The sequence below is a fragment of the Dromaius novaehollandiae genome, chromosome 4 (genome assembly GCF_036370855.1).
Source record: "Dromaius novaehollandiae isolate bDroNov1 chromosome 4, bDroNov1.hap1, whole genome shotgun sequence".
Taxonomy (NCBI): Eukaryota; Metazoa; Chordata; class Aves; order Casuariiformes; family Dromaiidae; genus Dromaius; species Dromaius novaehollandiae.
The window spans coordinates 13,778,413-13,793,152 of record NC_088101.1 but is presented as its reverse complement, the minus strand read 5'-3'; the positions used below and the strand labels follow the sequence as shown (position 1 = coordinate 13,793,152).

General features: G+C 42.2%; 1 protein-coding gene across 11 annotated transcripts in view; it reads left to right on the top strand.

The window, feature by feature from the left end:
* FAM13A (family with sequence similarity 13 member A) overlaps nucleotides 1–14,740 on the top strand; it is a 149,694-nt gene that overhangs the window by 121,716 nt on the left and 13,238 nt on the right. For all 11 annotated transcript variants that reach the window (XM_064510460.1, XM_064510464.1, XM_064510463.1 and 8 more), the window contains 6 exons: nucleotides 5,769–5,982; nucleotides 6,268–6,406; nucleotides 7,381–7,462; nucleotides 7,602–7,822; nucleotides 9,181–9,264; nucleotides 13,551–13,646. In XM_064510460.1, the coding sequence (XP_064366530.1) occupies nucleotides 5,769–5,982; nucleotides 6,268–6,406; nucleotides 7,381–7,462; nucleotides 7,602–7,822; nucleotides 9,181–9,264; nucleotides 13,551–13,646 (836 nt within the window). The remainder of the gene's footprint in view (nucleotides 1–5,768; nucleotides 5,983–6,267; nucleotides 6,407–7,380; nucleotides 7,463–7,601; nucleotides 7,823–9,180; nucleotides 9,265–13,550; nucleotides 13,647–14,740) is intronic.

Here is a 14,740-nt window from a genome sequence, read left to right as displayed (position 1 = left end):
GAAGAAAGGGCTTTGGAGAATGGGCACAAAAAACAATTATACAGGATAACTCCATCCATTGACTAGCTTTGATTCGTCACCCAAGCAAACTCTGCATGTTTAGACCAGAGTTGCCTTAAAACCCTCTTCTTCAGGACACGGGAGTGTGGTAACTATTACCAGATAAGCTGATGTAAGCAGGGGTGGGGAAGAAATGTTCTCAACTTCAGGGCCCCCTGCCTTTTATGTTACTTTCTCTGCTGGAAATGATTTTTTCCTGTTTTTTTTTTTTTTTTTTTAATTTTACCATGTGGTCAAATCTGTACACAAGAAGAGAGATTGACTGTACTTCTGCAGGATGTGTTCCCCTGCCCTAAAGCCGTGCAGGGAGAGCTTGGACATAGAAATTTGCTTCCGCTTCCTCAAAGCAGTAGGCTCACACAGTGTTACATGCTTGGGCTGAGGTATAGCAACCTGTTGTGCTGCTTGGCCCACCCCTTACACTGACCTTCTGCAGCAGCTTTGCATGTGCTGCGTGTTGGGGTGTATATAGGGGTGTTGTAACCACATAGCTAATGATGTCGTACATACAGTGCAAGTAGTATCTTGGCCAAATTCAAGGACCAGACATGTAATCTGGGTGTATTTCCTGGGATCTGAAAGAAGTGTTTTACTTGTGTGCCTTCAGTGGATGCAGATCGAACAGTGTTTATTCTCAGGCTGCATGTGAACAGAGCTGTCTCCATAATAAATGCGAAAGTGAAGCCCATGCCAGAGGCATTTCATGAGCAGTCACCTTGACCCTGCAGCTTCCCTCTTTCACTGGCAAATGGAGAGTGAACTGGGCTGTCTGACTGCTAGGTCTGCCTGCAAAGCCAGTAAGTCAGCCCGGGCTGTGACTGCTTGTAAAGCAGTGTTTTCGGAGCTACTTCCGTAGCAAAGGTTTTTAATCTAGTTGTGGGCTATTTTTGAATCATATGCCCTGAGTGAAGAGGACATAGTGTTCTTTCATAGTCCAATGCTATTGTGTAGAATTCTTATGACATGTTACTGATTCAGGCCCAAAATTTGCTATTCTGCCCTCAAGGAAATTCTGAAAAGCACTAGAAGTATGTAGCTCTTCATAAAAGTGAGTAACCCTGCAAGTGATTGGAAGCTGAATAGACAGTTCAGTAAATTGATGTGTTCAGTAAATTGATGTGATGCATGTGATTGCTGCCTACTTTGCCTTATTACTCTAATAAAAAAAAAATCTATAGATGACATTTCAAGCAGAGTTTGCAGTAACAAACACTTAAAAAACAAACAGACTGTTTTGCACACTTTCAAACTTGAAAAAAATAGAATGAAAACAGAAGTTTTAAATGAATAAACATTCTCTTCAGTGTTGACAACCCAGGTATCGCAGTGCTAAGACTTTGAGGGTGACGCTCATTTACAAATAGTTTTGAGACTGACTTAATCAATACTTTCCCATGCAAAGAAACAAAGAGTATGGCAACAGGGAAAAACGTGTTAGAATTTTTTTGACATTTCAGTCTTAGATATATCTGTGTATTTGTGTACAACAGACTTTCTTTAACATGAGAAATCAAAAGGCGATAAAACACATTGCATTTTTCTTTTTTACTGTGTAGAAATTAATTCTCTTAACTAATGTCCTTTTATATCATCCATATTTTAACAAATATGTATTTTTTAATTTCTAATGTTACATAATTTCTAATGTTACATTATTAACAGAATATTAAGTTGGCTTGTTAGTTAAATGAATGATGTTTCATCCAGCTAGCTGAAAAAGTAGTAGAGCTTTATTTGAACTGTCCTTTTTGATACACTACTATGCTAAGGAAGAATACTGAGGGTACTGTTTAAGGATATTTTCAACAATTCTGTGTAAGATTTGTGAAAGATAGGGCATTAGTGAGCTAGTGAGTGTTTTAGGGTTTTAAATTCTTTTATTCCCTTTGTTACGAGAGGTCTTTTTTTCCTGGGGTCTTTCAAATGGGATTTAATCCCAGGACCTCAGGTGTTGTAATTAGTTTAGACTTGTCAATCCCTCTAGACATACATCAGTTTGCAGCAGCTAAGACTTCGGCCTCCTTTGTTTGCCAGACTGATGTGCTCGAAAGCAGTGTTAGCAGCATACATCAGTTATGGTGGCTGCAGAGAGGAGACCAGGAGATCCTTGCCAGCCACACCTCTGCGGGAAGGTGTGTACAAGCATCCCAGCTTGTGTGAAGTTCTTGCCTGCAGCCACCCCCAGCAACTGTGTGACAAACAAACAATAACAGTAAAAAAAGAGTCGGTTATAAAAGAGAGCAAGATGGCTTGGAGCTGACCAGTAATAACCACTGTAGAATATGCTATGATTTGTCTTTCTGCATTCTTGCTTAAAATTGGTTTCTTGACATCTCAAGTCATCCATACAGTTGTTTGGCAGAGAGGTTGTACTGTAACAAACATATGTATGCCTTCAGAGTATTGCAGAACGCCTGCCAGTGGCTGGCAGCTTTGGTGGCAGATTAGCTACCTGTGGAATTTTGAAAGGTAAGGCAGCACTTCTGAAAGACTGCAAGCTCAATACTGGCCTATTTCACTCCTAGCCAGCTTAGAAAATGAGTACTTGAAAGCGTTGCATTGAGAGTCTCACTGAAAAATAGAAGATTCTTTCATCCTTTCTCTACCCTGGTACAGCCATGGCAGTTTGTTATTCCCAGATAATTTTTTTCATGCAAAGTTTTCATTATGGAAAAATGAAAAAATATATAGTAAATAGAAAGAATGCAGATATGGCTAGAGAAACTGAACTTTTTCTCTCTGCAAGGGAGTTCTGTTCAAGATAGAAGATGAGTAAGGATAATGCTGCTCTGTCACGTCAGTGGCATAGAAAAGATAAAGCATTTATATTCTTCACTGAGTTTCATATTATTCAATTAGCAGAAAGGGTGACAACACTGAAACTGATAGCAGATATTTCAAACCTGAAACATAAAGTCCAGGAATTTAGCAGCCTTCAGAAAGGGCTTTACACTTTGATATCTCTAAGGTAAATAAACAATGAAAGATATTACAGATTGCATTAGACAAGATTTGATTGATCATGCAATGACAGATTAGGAAGAAATTTACCTTTGGTCAGTTACTATATGCACAATCCAGCAATTCCAGTGCTGCAAGCTGAAGCATCTGGCACATAGCCAGCGTGAGAAACAAGGTAGTTGGAGATGATAGCTCTGATCCAGTTTATCATATGATGTAGATATGATCCATAGCTCTGATCATCTGAATATGTTCCTTTATTATTTGCTCTGTTACTTTTTTGGGAGGGACAGCAATTTTGTGTTCAGATGAGATTTTTCTTCTAAATACTTATAACTGTCAAGGGAAGTGATTTACCCATAGAGTCAGGCCTTCCAGGAATGAGGGTTAAAAACAGCTGATTTTCTGCAGTAGCCATTTCTTCTGTCTGAGTCTCAAATTTGATTTTTCCTTTTAGGACATATTTCCTTCCCCTTTTGACCCCTCCTCTGGAACATGAGTTTCTATTTTTTGGCAGTATTTTGAAAACAAAAAAGTAGAAGCTACACATACCTCAGTCTCTGCTAACTTGCGTTAAGCTGGGGTTTGATCAGAGTCCTTTTGAGCCTTGCAGTACTCTGAATGTTGCATGCTATCTGGTACGTAAATCCACCTTGGGAGAAAGTCACATGCATCATGTGTGGTTAGTAATGGCTTTGTTAGCAGGTGTGGTAGAAGCTTAATTTGCTAAATATGCTATTGATTTCTTCTAACTTTATTCCATCTAAATTCCATGGGGGTGTGGTCTAACAACTTCCAAGATCAACTTCTGTATGGAGGTGGGAGTTTCCACAAATTGGAAATGAGAGATGTCTGGAAGAATCACATACATCACTTTGATTTGACCAGCAAGAGTGAGGTATCAAATTAGTTCCTTTTGCATTATCAGCCTTTTATTTTGCTTCAAGCAACCCTGTAAAGACTTTCCTGAAATTATTGTTGATCGAAGATTCAGGGAAGGGTGTTGCACTGAAGTGTCGCAATTTGGCTCAAAGATTTGCTCTTCATTTTACTTGCTTACATACTTGCTTATGACTGGATTCCTTGAGCAAAATATTTCAGGTATTAAGAACTGTCAAGGTGAAGCTTAGAAAAACTTCATATTCCAGAAATTAACAGCAAAGTGTAGGCTGCATAAGCTTTCCAGCCCATGGTAATATAGCCTACATGCATCTGGGATTTGCATACCTCACCAGAGTGACTTCTGCAAGCTGGGCTTGTATGTGCAGCGTATGTGTTTCCCTTATCACAACACCTGAGAGGGGCTCTGATGCAGAAACCTCCAACCATGCCTTTCAGAATAGCTTACCAGTTTGCACGCAGCATCAGCAGAGGCGTGCAATTTATATTCGTGTGTTGAGGAAGAAGGGAAGAGGAGGAAAGTAACATTTGATGCAAGGCTATATGCAGAATACCTCCAAGCCTGTCATTACTGAATTGTGGATGATCCTGTACTGCCCGACTTGGAGGTAGGAGAATACTGAACAACCTGGTGATTCTGTAAGGGAATCCTCATGTGATCCATTGTGAGCTATGGAAATGTTAATGTTGTTCAGCCAATAGAAATACTGCTTTTTGTTAAATACTGATAACTTATAAAGCCCAGGTTCTTAGTGGAGTAAGATTAGTCCCACTCTGTGACTTATCTGTGAGCTTTCTCTAGTGTTTTTGTTTTGTTATTTGACTCTAGAACTATTTGTTAGATTTGTAAGTTGAAAGCCTGGCTCTTAAACTATCTAATCCTATGGTGCTAAGTAGGAGCATGCAAATCAGCTTAGTAAACTATCTGAACACAGAACATTAGACCCCTTATGGCATCTAGAGGGAGTGATCACAAGACTGAGGCGATTGCTTTGTGTGGGCTCCTGTATGCTAATCAGCAACGCTAAATCAGGTTTCCCTTTCTCTCCCACCCCACCATCTCCATATACAGGGTTGTTTTTACTTCCAGCTGGTTAGATCACCCAGGGAATTGACCATTTCTTTGCTTCTCTACCATGCTACTAAGCAGTTGTACAGTTTCTAGTATGGTCTGAGTTTGCTTGTGAGAGAGAAAAGAGGAAAACTCAGACCATATTACCATCACTGGTAATATGGTAACACAGTAATATGGTAACATCACTGTTGTCATTTTACAGGCTAGGTACTCTGTGGAACAGGTAGTAATGTGAGACTCCCTTTCCCTACAGACTAGAAAAATGCACGCTTACTGCCAGTCTTTGAATTTGTACTAGCTGGCAGCCGAGTCGTGTTGGAGTGCAGGAGTCTGAGGACTGCAGGAGTACAGTGGCTTTGTTACTCATTTATAGCATTTGCTCATCCTGAAAATTGAACAAATTCCTCCTGCAGTCCAGAGTTGCCTCCTTTTTGCTGCCATCTGTCAATAATTCTGTTTTATCCAGCATAACCTTTTCCACAAAGGTGCTGGCTGGTGATAATATTGCTTGATGTCAGTCCGTGATAATTACTGGCCAGGTTTTGGGCACAGTTCTCTGTTGCACCTAGGTGATTGTTTATGCTTGTGCAAAGCACCCGCTCTGACAAGCGTTTTGTATTGCTTTGCACCCTGGGCAGATGTGAATAATGACCCAGAGATTGCCTGACAACAAAGAATCAAGGACAGGTTACCTCTACATGAAAGTTGCCTTGAGGATGTAGTACATGTGAAACAAAAGTGATAAAAACAGCTTTTGTCTTACTGTTTCCAGAGCCCATTCCTGCTCTTTCCTCATGGCAGCGAGACAGCTTAGATACAGACGAGGCTCGCCTTTCTCCGCAGGCCGGCCGTTTAATTCGCCAGCTTCTGGATGAGGACAGTGATCCTATGCTGTCCCCTCGCTTCTATGCCTATGGACAGAGCCAACAGTATCTGGATGATCCAGAAGTGCCTCCTTCCCCTCCCAATTCCCATTCATTCATGAGGTGAGTTGTATTGGGATCCTGTTCCTACCAACAGGGAACTTAGAGTTTTTATAAAAGTTCTTGGTAACTCTGCTGGTTTCTGGTTTTGTGAATTAATATCTAGGGAGTTTCTGTCATCAAAATAAGGCTATTGTAGCATCCTGTTGTGCTACCTGTCATTACAGAGTAGCAACATAGCTTTCTCACTTGGATGGGATTTGCCCTTTATTTACCTAAAGTGTAACTGGCCTTCTGTGCATGAAGAGGAACTGAATAAGCTCTTACTGCAATCTCTGCTCTTGCTAGGAGGCGGAGTTCTTCCTTGGGATCTTATGAAGATGACAGAGAGGACCTGACCCCTGCACAGTTGACCCGGAGGATTCAGGGACTGAAGAAAAAGATCAGGAAGTTTGAGGACAAATTTGAAGAGGAGAGGAAATACAGAGTGAGTCTCTAGGAGTTAAGCATTGGTGTGGAGAAGTGTGTGTTAGCAACAAAGGGAAAGGACATCAGGGGACTCTGTCAAACATATATACAGAGCTGGAAAGTTAAAAATAAATAAATAAATAAAAAGGTTGCTGTCCAACAAATGAAAAGCCTGCATCCATACTAAGCAAATCCCCTTCCCAAGTATTGTGTGCTGTCAGTGCAGCATGATGAATAGCCTAATGAACTTCTAAAATTTTGTTCACCACTTTAGATAGTGTTCTAAGAGCCAGTAACTCACCGTGTGGGAACAGCTATGCTAAACTTCTCATTTATTTGATATTGGAAGTTTGGCTGCTGGGAAGAACAATTTCGGGTCTCATTTGCATAAGCCTCCCTGACAGTAATCCCAGGACACCGGTGCATTGCGAAGTAAGAGAGGAGAGCAGGTGCCTTTGCTCCTGTGTGAGGAACCATAGTCAAGTGCTGCTGAGCAGCAGCAGTGTACTGTACTCTAATTATTCCTAACATGCCCTTCTGATGCACAGAAAGCTTTTTAAGGAACTAAAACTTCACATCTGTGCATGTTTGCTGGTGATCTAAACCACAAAGGATAGTACTGAACAGATCTTGCCTGCAGTTGAGAAAGGCTGAATGAGATGTACAGAGCTCTCTGTAGCCTTGGCATTTGGATTATTTCAGTGTCCTTGGGTGGTAGACAACCTTCATATGAATACATACATCTTAGCTCTCCTCACACCATTTGTTCAAGATTTCCCCAGTTTGGGGGTGCCTACCTGGTAGGAAACAGTAGACCAAGGACTCCAGTGTAAATCTGGTTGATAATAGTTGTGCAGGTAGCAGTCAGAAGGCAATGCCTTTGCTCTGTCCTGGGTCCAAATTCTACTATACATCTTTGTGACAGGCATGTATTTCAGTGGATCTCTGCTGACGGTTTAGCACAGATTCATCATAACTGTTCTTTCCTCGCAGCCTTCCCACAGTGATAAAGCAGCCAACCCTGAAGTGCTCAAATGGACAAATGACTTAGCCAAATTCCGAAAGCAACTTAAAGGTGAGCAGCCACCGTTGGTGTACCTGTACTGGGCTGGAGCTGGCCTCACTTAAATGTGATGTTAGGCAGTGACCCTGTCACTGAAAGCACATTTTAAAAGAGAAAAATAATTCCTTTTCCACCAAACTCTCCCCTTTAGAGTCAAAACTGAAGATATCGGAGGAAGACCTTGCCCCTGTGGTGCGTCAGCGGAGCAACACGCTCCCCAAGAGCTTTGGTTCTCAGCTCGAAAAGGAAGATGACAAGAAGCAAGACCTGTCAGATAAATCTGCCAAGCCTGCCGTGGAAGTGACTCTTGAGTCTATCCAGAAGAAGCTTCAGGAAAAACGAGCAGAGACGAACCGACCTGAGGATATTAAGGTACAATGCCTGCGGATCAGATTTTGGCTTTTAAGTACAAGTGTGGAACACATGGCTGCGCAGTCGCTTGTGAAAGCTTTGTAGCCTTCTAGGTTTTGTCACAAAGTCTACAACCTTTATTCCTTCCTGAGTTGCCTTAGTTTCTTTCCCTCTGTCTTTAATATATGTGATTTTTTTTTCCTAGAGCTCTGTTTCTATGGAATGTCATTGTGCTTGCTTTCTCTGATTCTCACAGATTGCAAGTAACATTTCTGGATGCCTGCACCTTGTGTTTAGGTTTGGATATTTCTGTTACGTCCAAAGGCTTTGGCAAATTCTGAGTCTTCCAGTCATTCTGGAGATCAGGCCATCTATTTTCTTTTGGTTCACTCCAAAACTGAGTGCTCTTGTCTCAGGGCGTATTATCACTGCTCTTCTGAGTTTCATATTGAGTCCTGTTAGCTTCTGTAATCTCTGAGGGTTAGCAGCAAAGACATCTTTGTGTCTGATGTTGCTAGTTCCTGAGTTGTTGGTAGCCTTGTAAATGAAGTCCTTGAGCCTGCTGACATGTAAATTGTGCAGTGCTTTGTAAGAGAGGAGCAGACAGAATTATCTTTGTTTACTAGGTTTGCAGAACGAGAAGATACACACACAGTGTGTTTGGCAGTTTTGTGGCAGCAGCAAGAATCCACAGCCTGGCCTTTTAAAGACTGCCTGTGATAATATTTGGTGCAGTGATAGGGAGACAGTGTTCAGTATCAAGCAAGTTCCATGGAGGAGCTCTGGCAAACTTAGTTATGGAAGTCTCCTGCATCAATCTGCCCTTTTTTTGGCTTGGTCTCCCCAGCCTGTCTGCCAGAGCTTATCATTCCATAGCAGAATTGGCAGGAGATGGTCTGACTGCACTTCAGTTCTCAGTTAAGTGTGTTTATGGCAGTCGAAGTAAAGAGAGCAAGGTTTGCAAGAGGTACCAGAGCCTGTCTCGAATTTGGAGGACAAGAAAGAACATGCATTTTGTTGCAGGACTTAAACTGCAGGCCTTCTTAAGTGAAAAACAACCACCACAATTAAAAGTTGCATGGCACTGTTTTTTCAAAGCATGCTGAAAATCGATAAATCCCCTTGTGTACATACAACATTTTTCTGTCCTGTCCAAAGGTTATTTGGTTTTAATCTGCCTCCACTATGCAAAATGGGTCACTCATGATAACAGTCTCTGCAGCCATGTAACTGAGAAACAGGGACTGGGAAGCAGTGATGAGTCTTCAAGACATTAATGAGAAAATAACATGACTTTGGTAAGACCACAGATCAGTACTGTCTGAGCCTAGGAATCTGACTTTTTTCCTCCTCCTCTCTCTATGTTCCACTTTTTATAGGACATGACAAGAGATCAGATAGCAGCTGAGAAAGTGGCACTTCAAAAAGCCCTGCTGTATTACGAAAGCATTCATGGCAGACCGGTATGTACAGCAGCATTTTTTCAAAGTGTTTCTTTATATGTCTTTGTCTGTGGTAAATGATCCCCATAATACTCCTTTTCCCACTCTCTCCTCCCAAATTACTCAGCCATTCCTACTTTCTCTACTCGAGCAAGGAAGGAGCAACACTAGAAGACACCCAGCCGTATTGCTTGGTGCATGTTTCAGAACGCTTGACTGGGGAAAAGCAGGATTTCTAGCCCTGAGCTGGCTACTAGTTTTACAGTGTTTCAGTTTGACTGGGATGGGTTTGCTTGAAATCTCATGGTGGCCTAGTCTATCTGGTTACTAAGACTGGGGAGAGCAGAAGAGCTTGTTTTTTGCTACTGAGGAGTCTGTTCTCAGCAAGATGGTGTCTGCACACAGTGCAGGACTTAGCAGATACTTAGCAGGTAGGACTCAGCTGAGGTCAAAGGTGCATTATTTTGGCATCATGTTCACCAGGATCTGCAGACAGTCAGCATGTGGTCCAGCTGACTCACCAGCTTTGCCAGGGGTACAGTCTGCACAGGAATAGTTGTGTCCCCCATCCAGCTAGGAATTTTGCAATTTGGCAATGTTAATGGCTAATTGAAAGATGTGTGTGCATGCACTGCCTTATCTCAGAGGAGCTGCAAAGTGTTTCCCACAGCACCTTGTCATTTGCAGGGAGGGCATCTTATGCCAGAGGTTTCATGGCACAGTGTAGTCTCTGAATGTCACAGCATAAGTTGAAATGAGATGTCATTCTTCCCTGAGAAATGCATACTTGTTTCCCTATGCCAGCAGAAGGGCAGGAGGTTTCTTTGCATTTGATCTTAACAAAGGAACATAATTTGTAAAGATGGAGAATTAGGTAGTGTGTTCTGTTGATCTCTGCTGTGACAGAAACACGGTGGCTTTTCAGTTCCTAGCCACCATGCACTGTGGTTGACTTTGTGTGAATCTCCCCTCCTCTTTCACTCAAGACATTATAATCTTTGCTACCAGCTGTGTAGGTAAAGTAATTCATTTCAGAGTGGTGGTAATACCTTGAGTAGTGGCCTAGGAGCAGCCATTTACTGCTTATGAGGAGCACTTAATTAGTACAGCTGACAAATGTGTTATTCTTCTGCTGCATGGAAGTCCCAATCTCTTCCTTCCTTTTGCTCCCGAGTTATTTCCTCCTTTGTCCATTGGCTTAAAAAAGTCCTCACAAATCTATGTAAAATCCTTCATAGAGTACTAGTATGTATACATACACATATACCAGCAGGTGAAAACAGCATGGCTGTCTGAGAGGACATGCAGTTTTATTACTGTGTAAAACAGCAAAAGGCCAATACAAGAGAATCCACTTAATATTCCCTGTCTTCTCCAGAAGAGAGTCTAAGTCTGCTTATGCTGCTTTTACAGTGACGTAAAGCAGGAGGTGGCATCGCATTGAAGTGAACGCACTTAAATCTGTTTAAAAAGAGAGCAAGCCCAGAGCCCAGCTTATCAGCATAGCTTTTTTTATTTTTTTACTTTCCTTTCAGATGCTCTATTTCTACAACTGCTTTTTAACATATATGTTTTCAAGTAAGTCTGTACCTAGCAACACTGACCCAGGGAAGGCTGCAGCTGATCAGCTTTTGCTGCTTCCAGCTCCTGGCATTGCAGCAGCGGAAAAGTACTGAGAACTTGAGGAAAACGGGGATAGTTCAGCCAAGTATTTTTTTAAGATATTTAACTAAACAAGAAAAATAATGGAGCTCAGATTTATTGTGCAACTGGGTCTTTCTGCACCAGTGATAGATGAACCCGCAGAGGTGGAACTGAACCATTTTAGTTAAGTCAAAAGATCTGTCTCTGTGGAAATTCTCAAGCTGCTCTAACAATGCAAGCAATGGTCTCTTCCTTGGCTGCTGCTGTTTGCCATATGGAGTGTGCCCCAGAGTTGTGTCAAAGGCTCCATTATTCTAACAGGTTTTTTGCGTTTTGATGATCTCCCAAAATATACTCAGGTTTCACTGGTATTATTTATGTTTACCTAATGAGACAGTTTGCCCATGTGCAAAATGTTTTCCTTCAGAGTCTGCTTTCTGTTTAAATGTGCTGGTGTAAGTCTGTGTGGCTGATTCAGGCCCCATAAACTTACCTTCGATGCCTAAATTAATTCTTTGTGTTGTTGCTCCATAGTGATATTCAGACTCTGAAGCATGTCATGTATTTTTCCATTCCCCAACACACCTAAGGATTTTTTGCCCATTCCAAGGCTTATGTGTTTTTTTTTTTTCTCTGTACAGAACAGGGGTATTTATCTACTTTGAAGTGTCATTAAGTAAAGGTTTGGTTCTCAGCCTCAGCATAAACCTTTTCATAGTTTTTTTCTAAGTAACAGAGACTGCCTGAGCCGACAGTAATGCTATGCCTCGCGTTATACTAACTCCTAACATAGCAAAGCTAGGAATGATACAAGCCCAACAGGCCAGCAGATTTCTCCAGTTTTATGCCTGATGAAGATCAAATGGTTGCAGAAAAATTTTCAAAGTTTGAGACAGCTTGCTAGTCAGTATAATTGAATATAGACACATCAGCACATAACTCAGTGCAGAGAGTGCTGAATGAATTGTGCGCTTCTGGTCGTACCCCTCTCATCAACACGAGTTGCCTGCTCTTTGGGGGTCTGGGACATGTGGGCTCTAGAGCTTAGATTGCCCATCCAAATACCCCATCTCAGACTTGGAGATGTTTGCATTGAATCCAAACAGGAGTAAAAGGTCTTCCTTCTGTTCCCCCCCCATTCATCTCTCCCTGAAGTAAGAAGTAGAGTTGGGTATCACAATGAAGATGCTACCTCCAAATCTGTGCCAGTCTGACTCCTGGCAACACCTAGAGCATATCTTTTGCCCCTCACAGACCAACACCCTCTCCTGCTCCACAGAGATTATGTGAAAACTTTAAAAAGCCTAGCTCAGTGAAAGTTAGTTGCAGACAAAATAAGAAAATGATTGCAGTGTTCCTTGCAAAGTTTCTGCCCTGTCTCAAGCTGCTTTCCCTCTCCTCATATTTCTGTTGCAGAAAGGGAGACTGTACAAGCTCAGTAGGGGTTGCACTCGTGATGTTGATTTTTATGTGGCAGCTTTTCAAATGCTCTGGTGATTAGCAGCAGTGAAAAGCCTTGAGGAAGGTAGGAATTTCATCAGAATCAGTTAACGCTTCCTCTCTTAAGAGCTTTATAATCTCAAGTTGGACAAAAGATCTAATGGAAGGACAGTCATAAGATGTATGTCAGACAATACTGAATACAAAGAAAGATGATGATCAGTTTGCTTCTGCTGAATATTTTGTTTGTTTTCCAGCCCTGCTAGCAAAATAGACCCCCACTTCCTAACAACTAGTACTTGGTTGGACAGACCTTTGCTTTCCCAAACTGGCTGTTGTCTGCTTTGGGATTAGGTCTTCCTTTCTGCATTTTCAGTACCACTGAGGTTTTCTTCTTAGCTTGGATCTCAAAGAAAACTAGAGTAAAATGCATACCAGAAGCTTGGACAGCAATTCTCAAACTGAGGAGGGGAGTGCAACATGCAGCTAGGAGGAGTGGAGTTAGGGACAGAGTAATGCAACGAAGGTTCAAGGTGGGCAGCATAGTGCTATCCTGTCTCCTCTTTGCCACACAACCCTGATACCTTCATCCTGTCTCAGCTCTGTCGTAGTTGTTCTTCCCAGCAAAGTTGCTTGGGGGAAGGGTGGAGGGAAAAGGTAAGGAGTTAAAAAGAACTGCTGGCTTTGAGAGGAAATTAAAAGGAAGAGCAAAGTAGGAAGGTCAGATTTTGTGACTTTTGTGAAGCTGGCAGGTTAACCTAGCCTAGGAAAGCCTCCTTGGGAGACAGACGTTCATTGCAGCTCCTTTCTCTTATCCTGGGCCGTAAACGCTGCCTCTGAGGTCTCTGCCACAAGATTGAGTGTGGGAAACCTCATGTTGTGCCTGACAATGATAGACATGATTACAAGCGCAGACTGGTGGCTCCATGGGTGGTTTTGTGCTGTGGACATATGATACCTAAGCTGGTTTTTTGAATTTCCTGTCTCACACAGCCGCATTACAAGACACCCACAGCATGGGCGTTGCTTAACCTGGAGACTGGGGCACATCTAGGTGAAGAGCACTCACGTTTTCAATTTCCATGCTATTGCTACTGGACTATTGTCCTTGTAAAATGCCCTTCAGGCCCCTTCTGACTAAGAGTGATTACAGGAACATGCATTAGAAGTGGAGTATCTGCTGCAGGCTTGCTTCATGGATCTCATTTCTTTTTCCTTTTCAGGTTACCAAAAATGAACGACAAGTGATGAAGCCATTGTATGACAGATATCGCTTGGTCAAACAGATCCTCTCCAGGGCCAACACCATTCCTATTATTGTGAGTAGAACATTCTTTTAGGGGCTATTTATTTGATTTCGAGTTGAGAAAACAGGGGAATCACCACACCTTTGCGTACAACACAGTCATAGAGGCCAAATCCCAATCTCCCTTATCACGCAATGACCAAGTAAATAAGAGTGAACCATTGACATTCAAGATACTGAAGTGGGCAAAGTTGGTCAAGGGACTCTAGTGCCTACCCATGAGTTGTGGGGCACATCTCACCTCATATTGTTTCTCCTCTTTCCATTTGGCTGCTGCTGTTATTTCATCACCTTGTGTTTGGCTACAGCCTTCCTTCCCTTTCCTTACCAATCCACCCTCAAAGCTGTAGGTCTTCATGTTGGTTGGTTACACACGATAAAATGTTGTATTATTATAGACTTGTGTGGGTCCTACAGCAGGTGTGATTCCACTCGGCTGAAAGAAAGTGCCAGCAGCCTCCCAACACTCAACTTGTATTAAAGAGATGCTGCAGGTGCAGGTATTCCCTCAGTCAGGATGATGTTTTGGCACTGACACTAGTGTGGAATCCAATGCATCCCTCCTGTGAGCAAACAATCTCAAATTTTAGAGAACTTATGTGCGCCACTTTTTTAAAAAAATATTTGACCTAAAAACTACATCCAGAATCCTTTCAGCCTGTCTGTAGAAAGATAATTGTTTTATCTTGGTTGCTGCTTGCTCTGGTTGTCATATATGATCCCTTATTCTTTTGCTATTACCAGGCAGCACTTGTGACCTGGCTGCTGGTTTTTGTAGATTGCCTGCTGAAGTGAATGGACTGGCACAGCATTACTCAATGCAGTCAGACACACTGAGAACTGCATTTTTCTGCACATAGTGGGAGCTGGTCCTGCATTTAAAACAAAACAAAAAGCTGTTCTTCTTTGAGTATGCAAAATATTCCCCAGGGTGTGCTGTGAAGACAGCGTTGGCAATCAGAAGGAAGAAACCCTCTAGCTCTGCACAGGCGGTTTAAGGTAGAGCTATCAAGAGTGAGCTCAGGTCCTGTTTAGATACAAAATTGAAATCTCACGGTGGCTAGCAGAGGAGAGAGGAGATGGTTTTCCCTAGCCCCTCTAATGAGA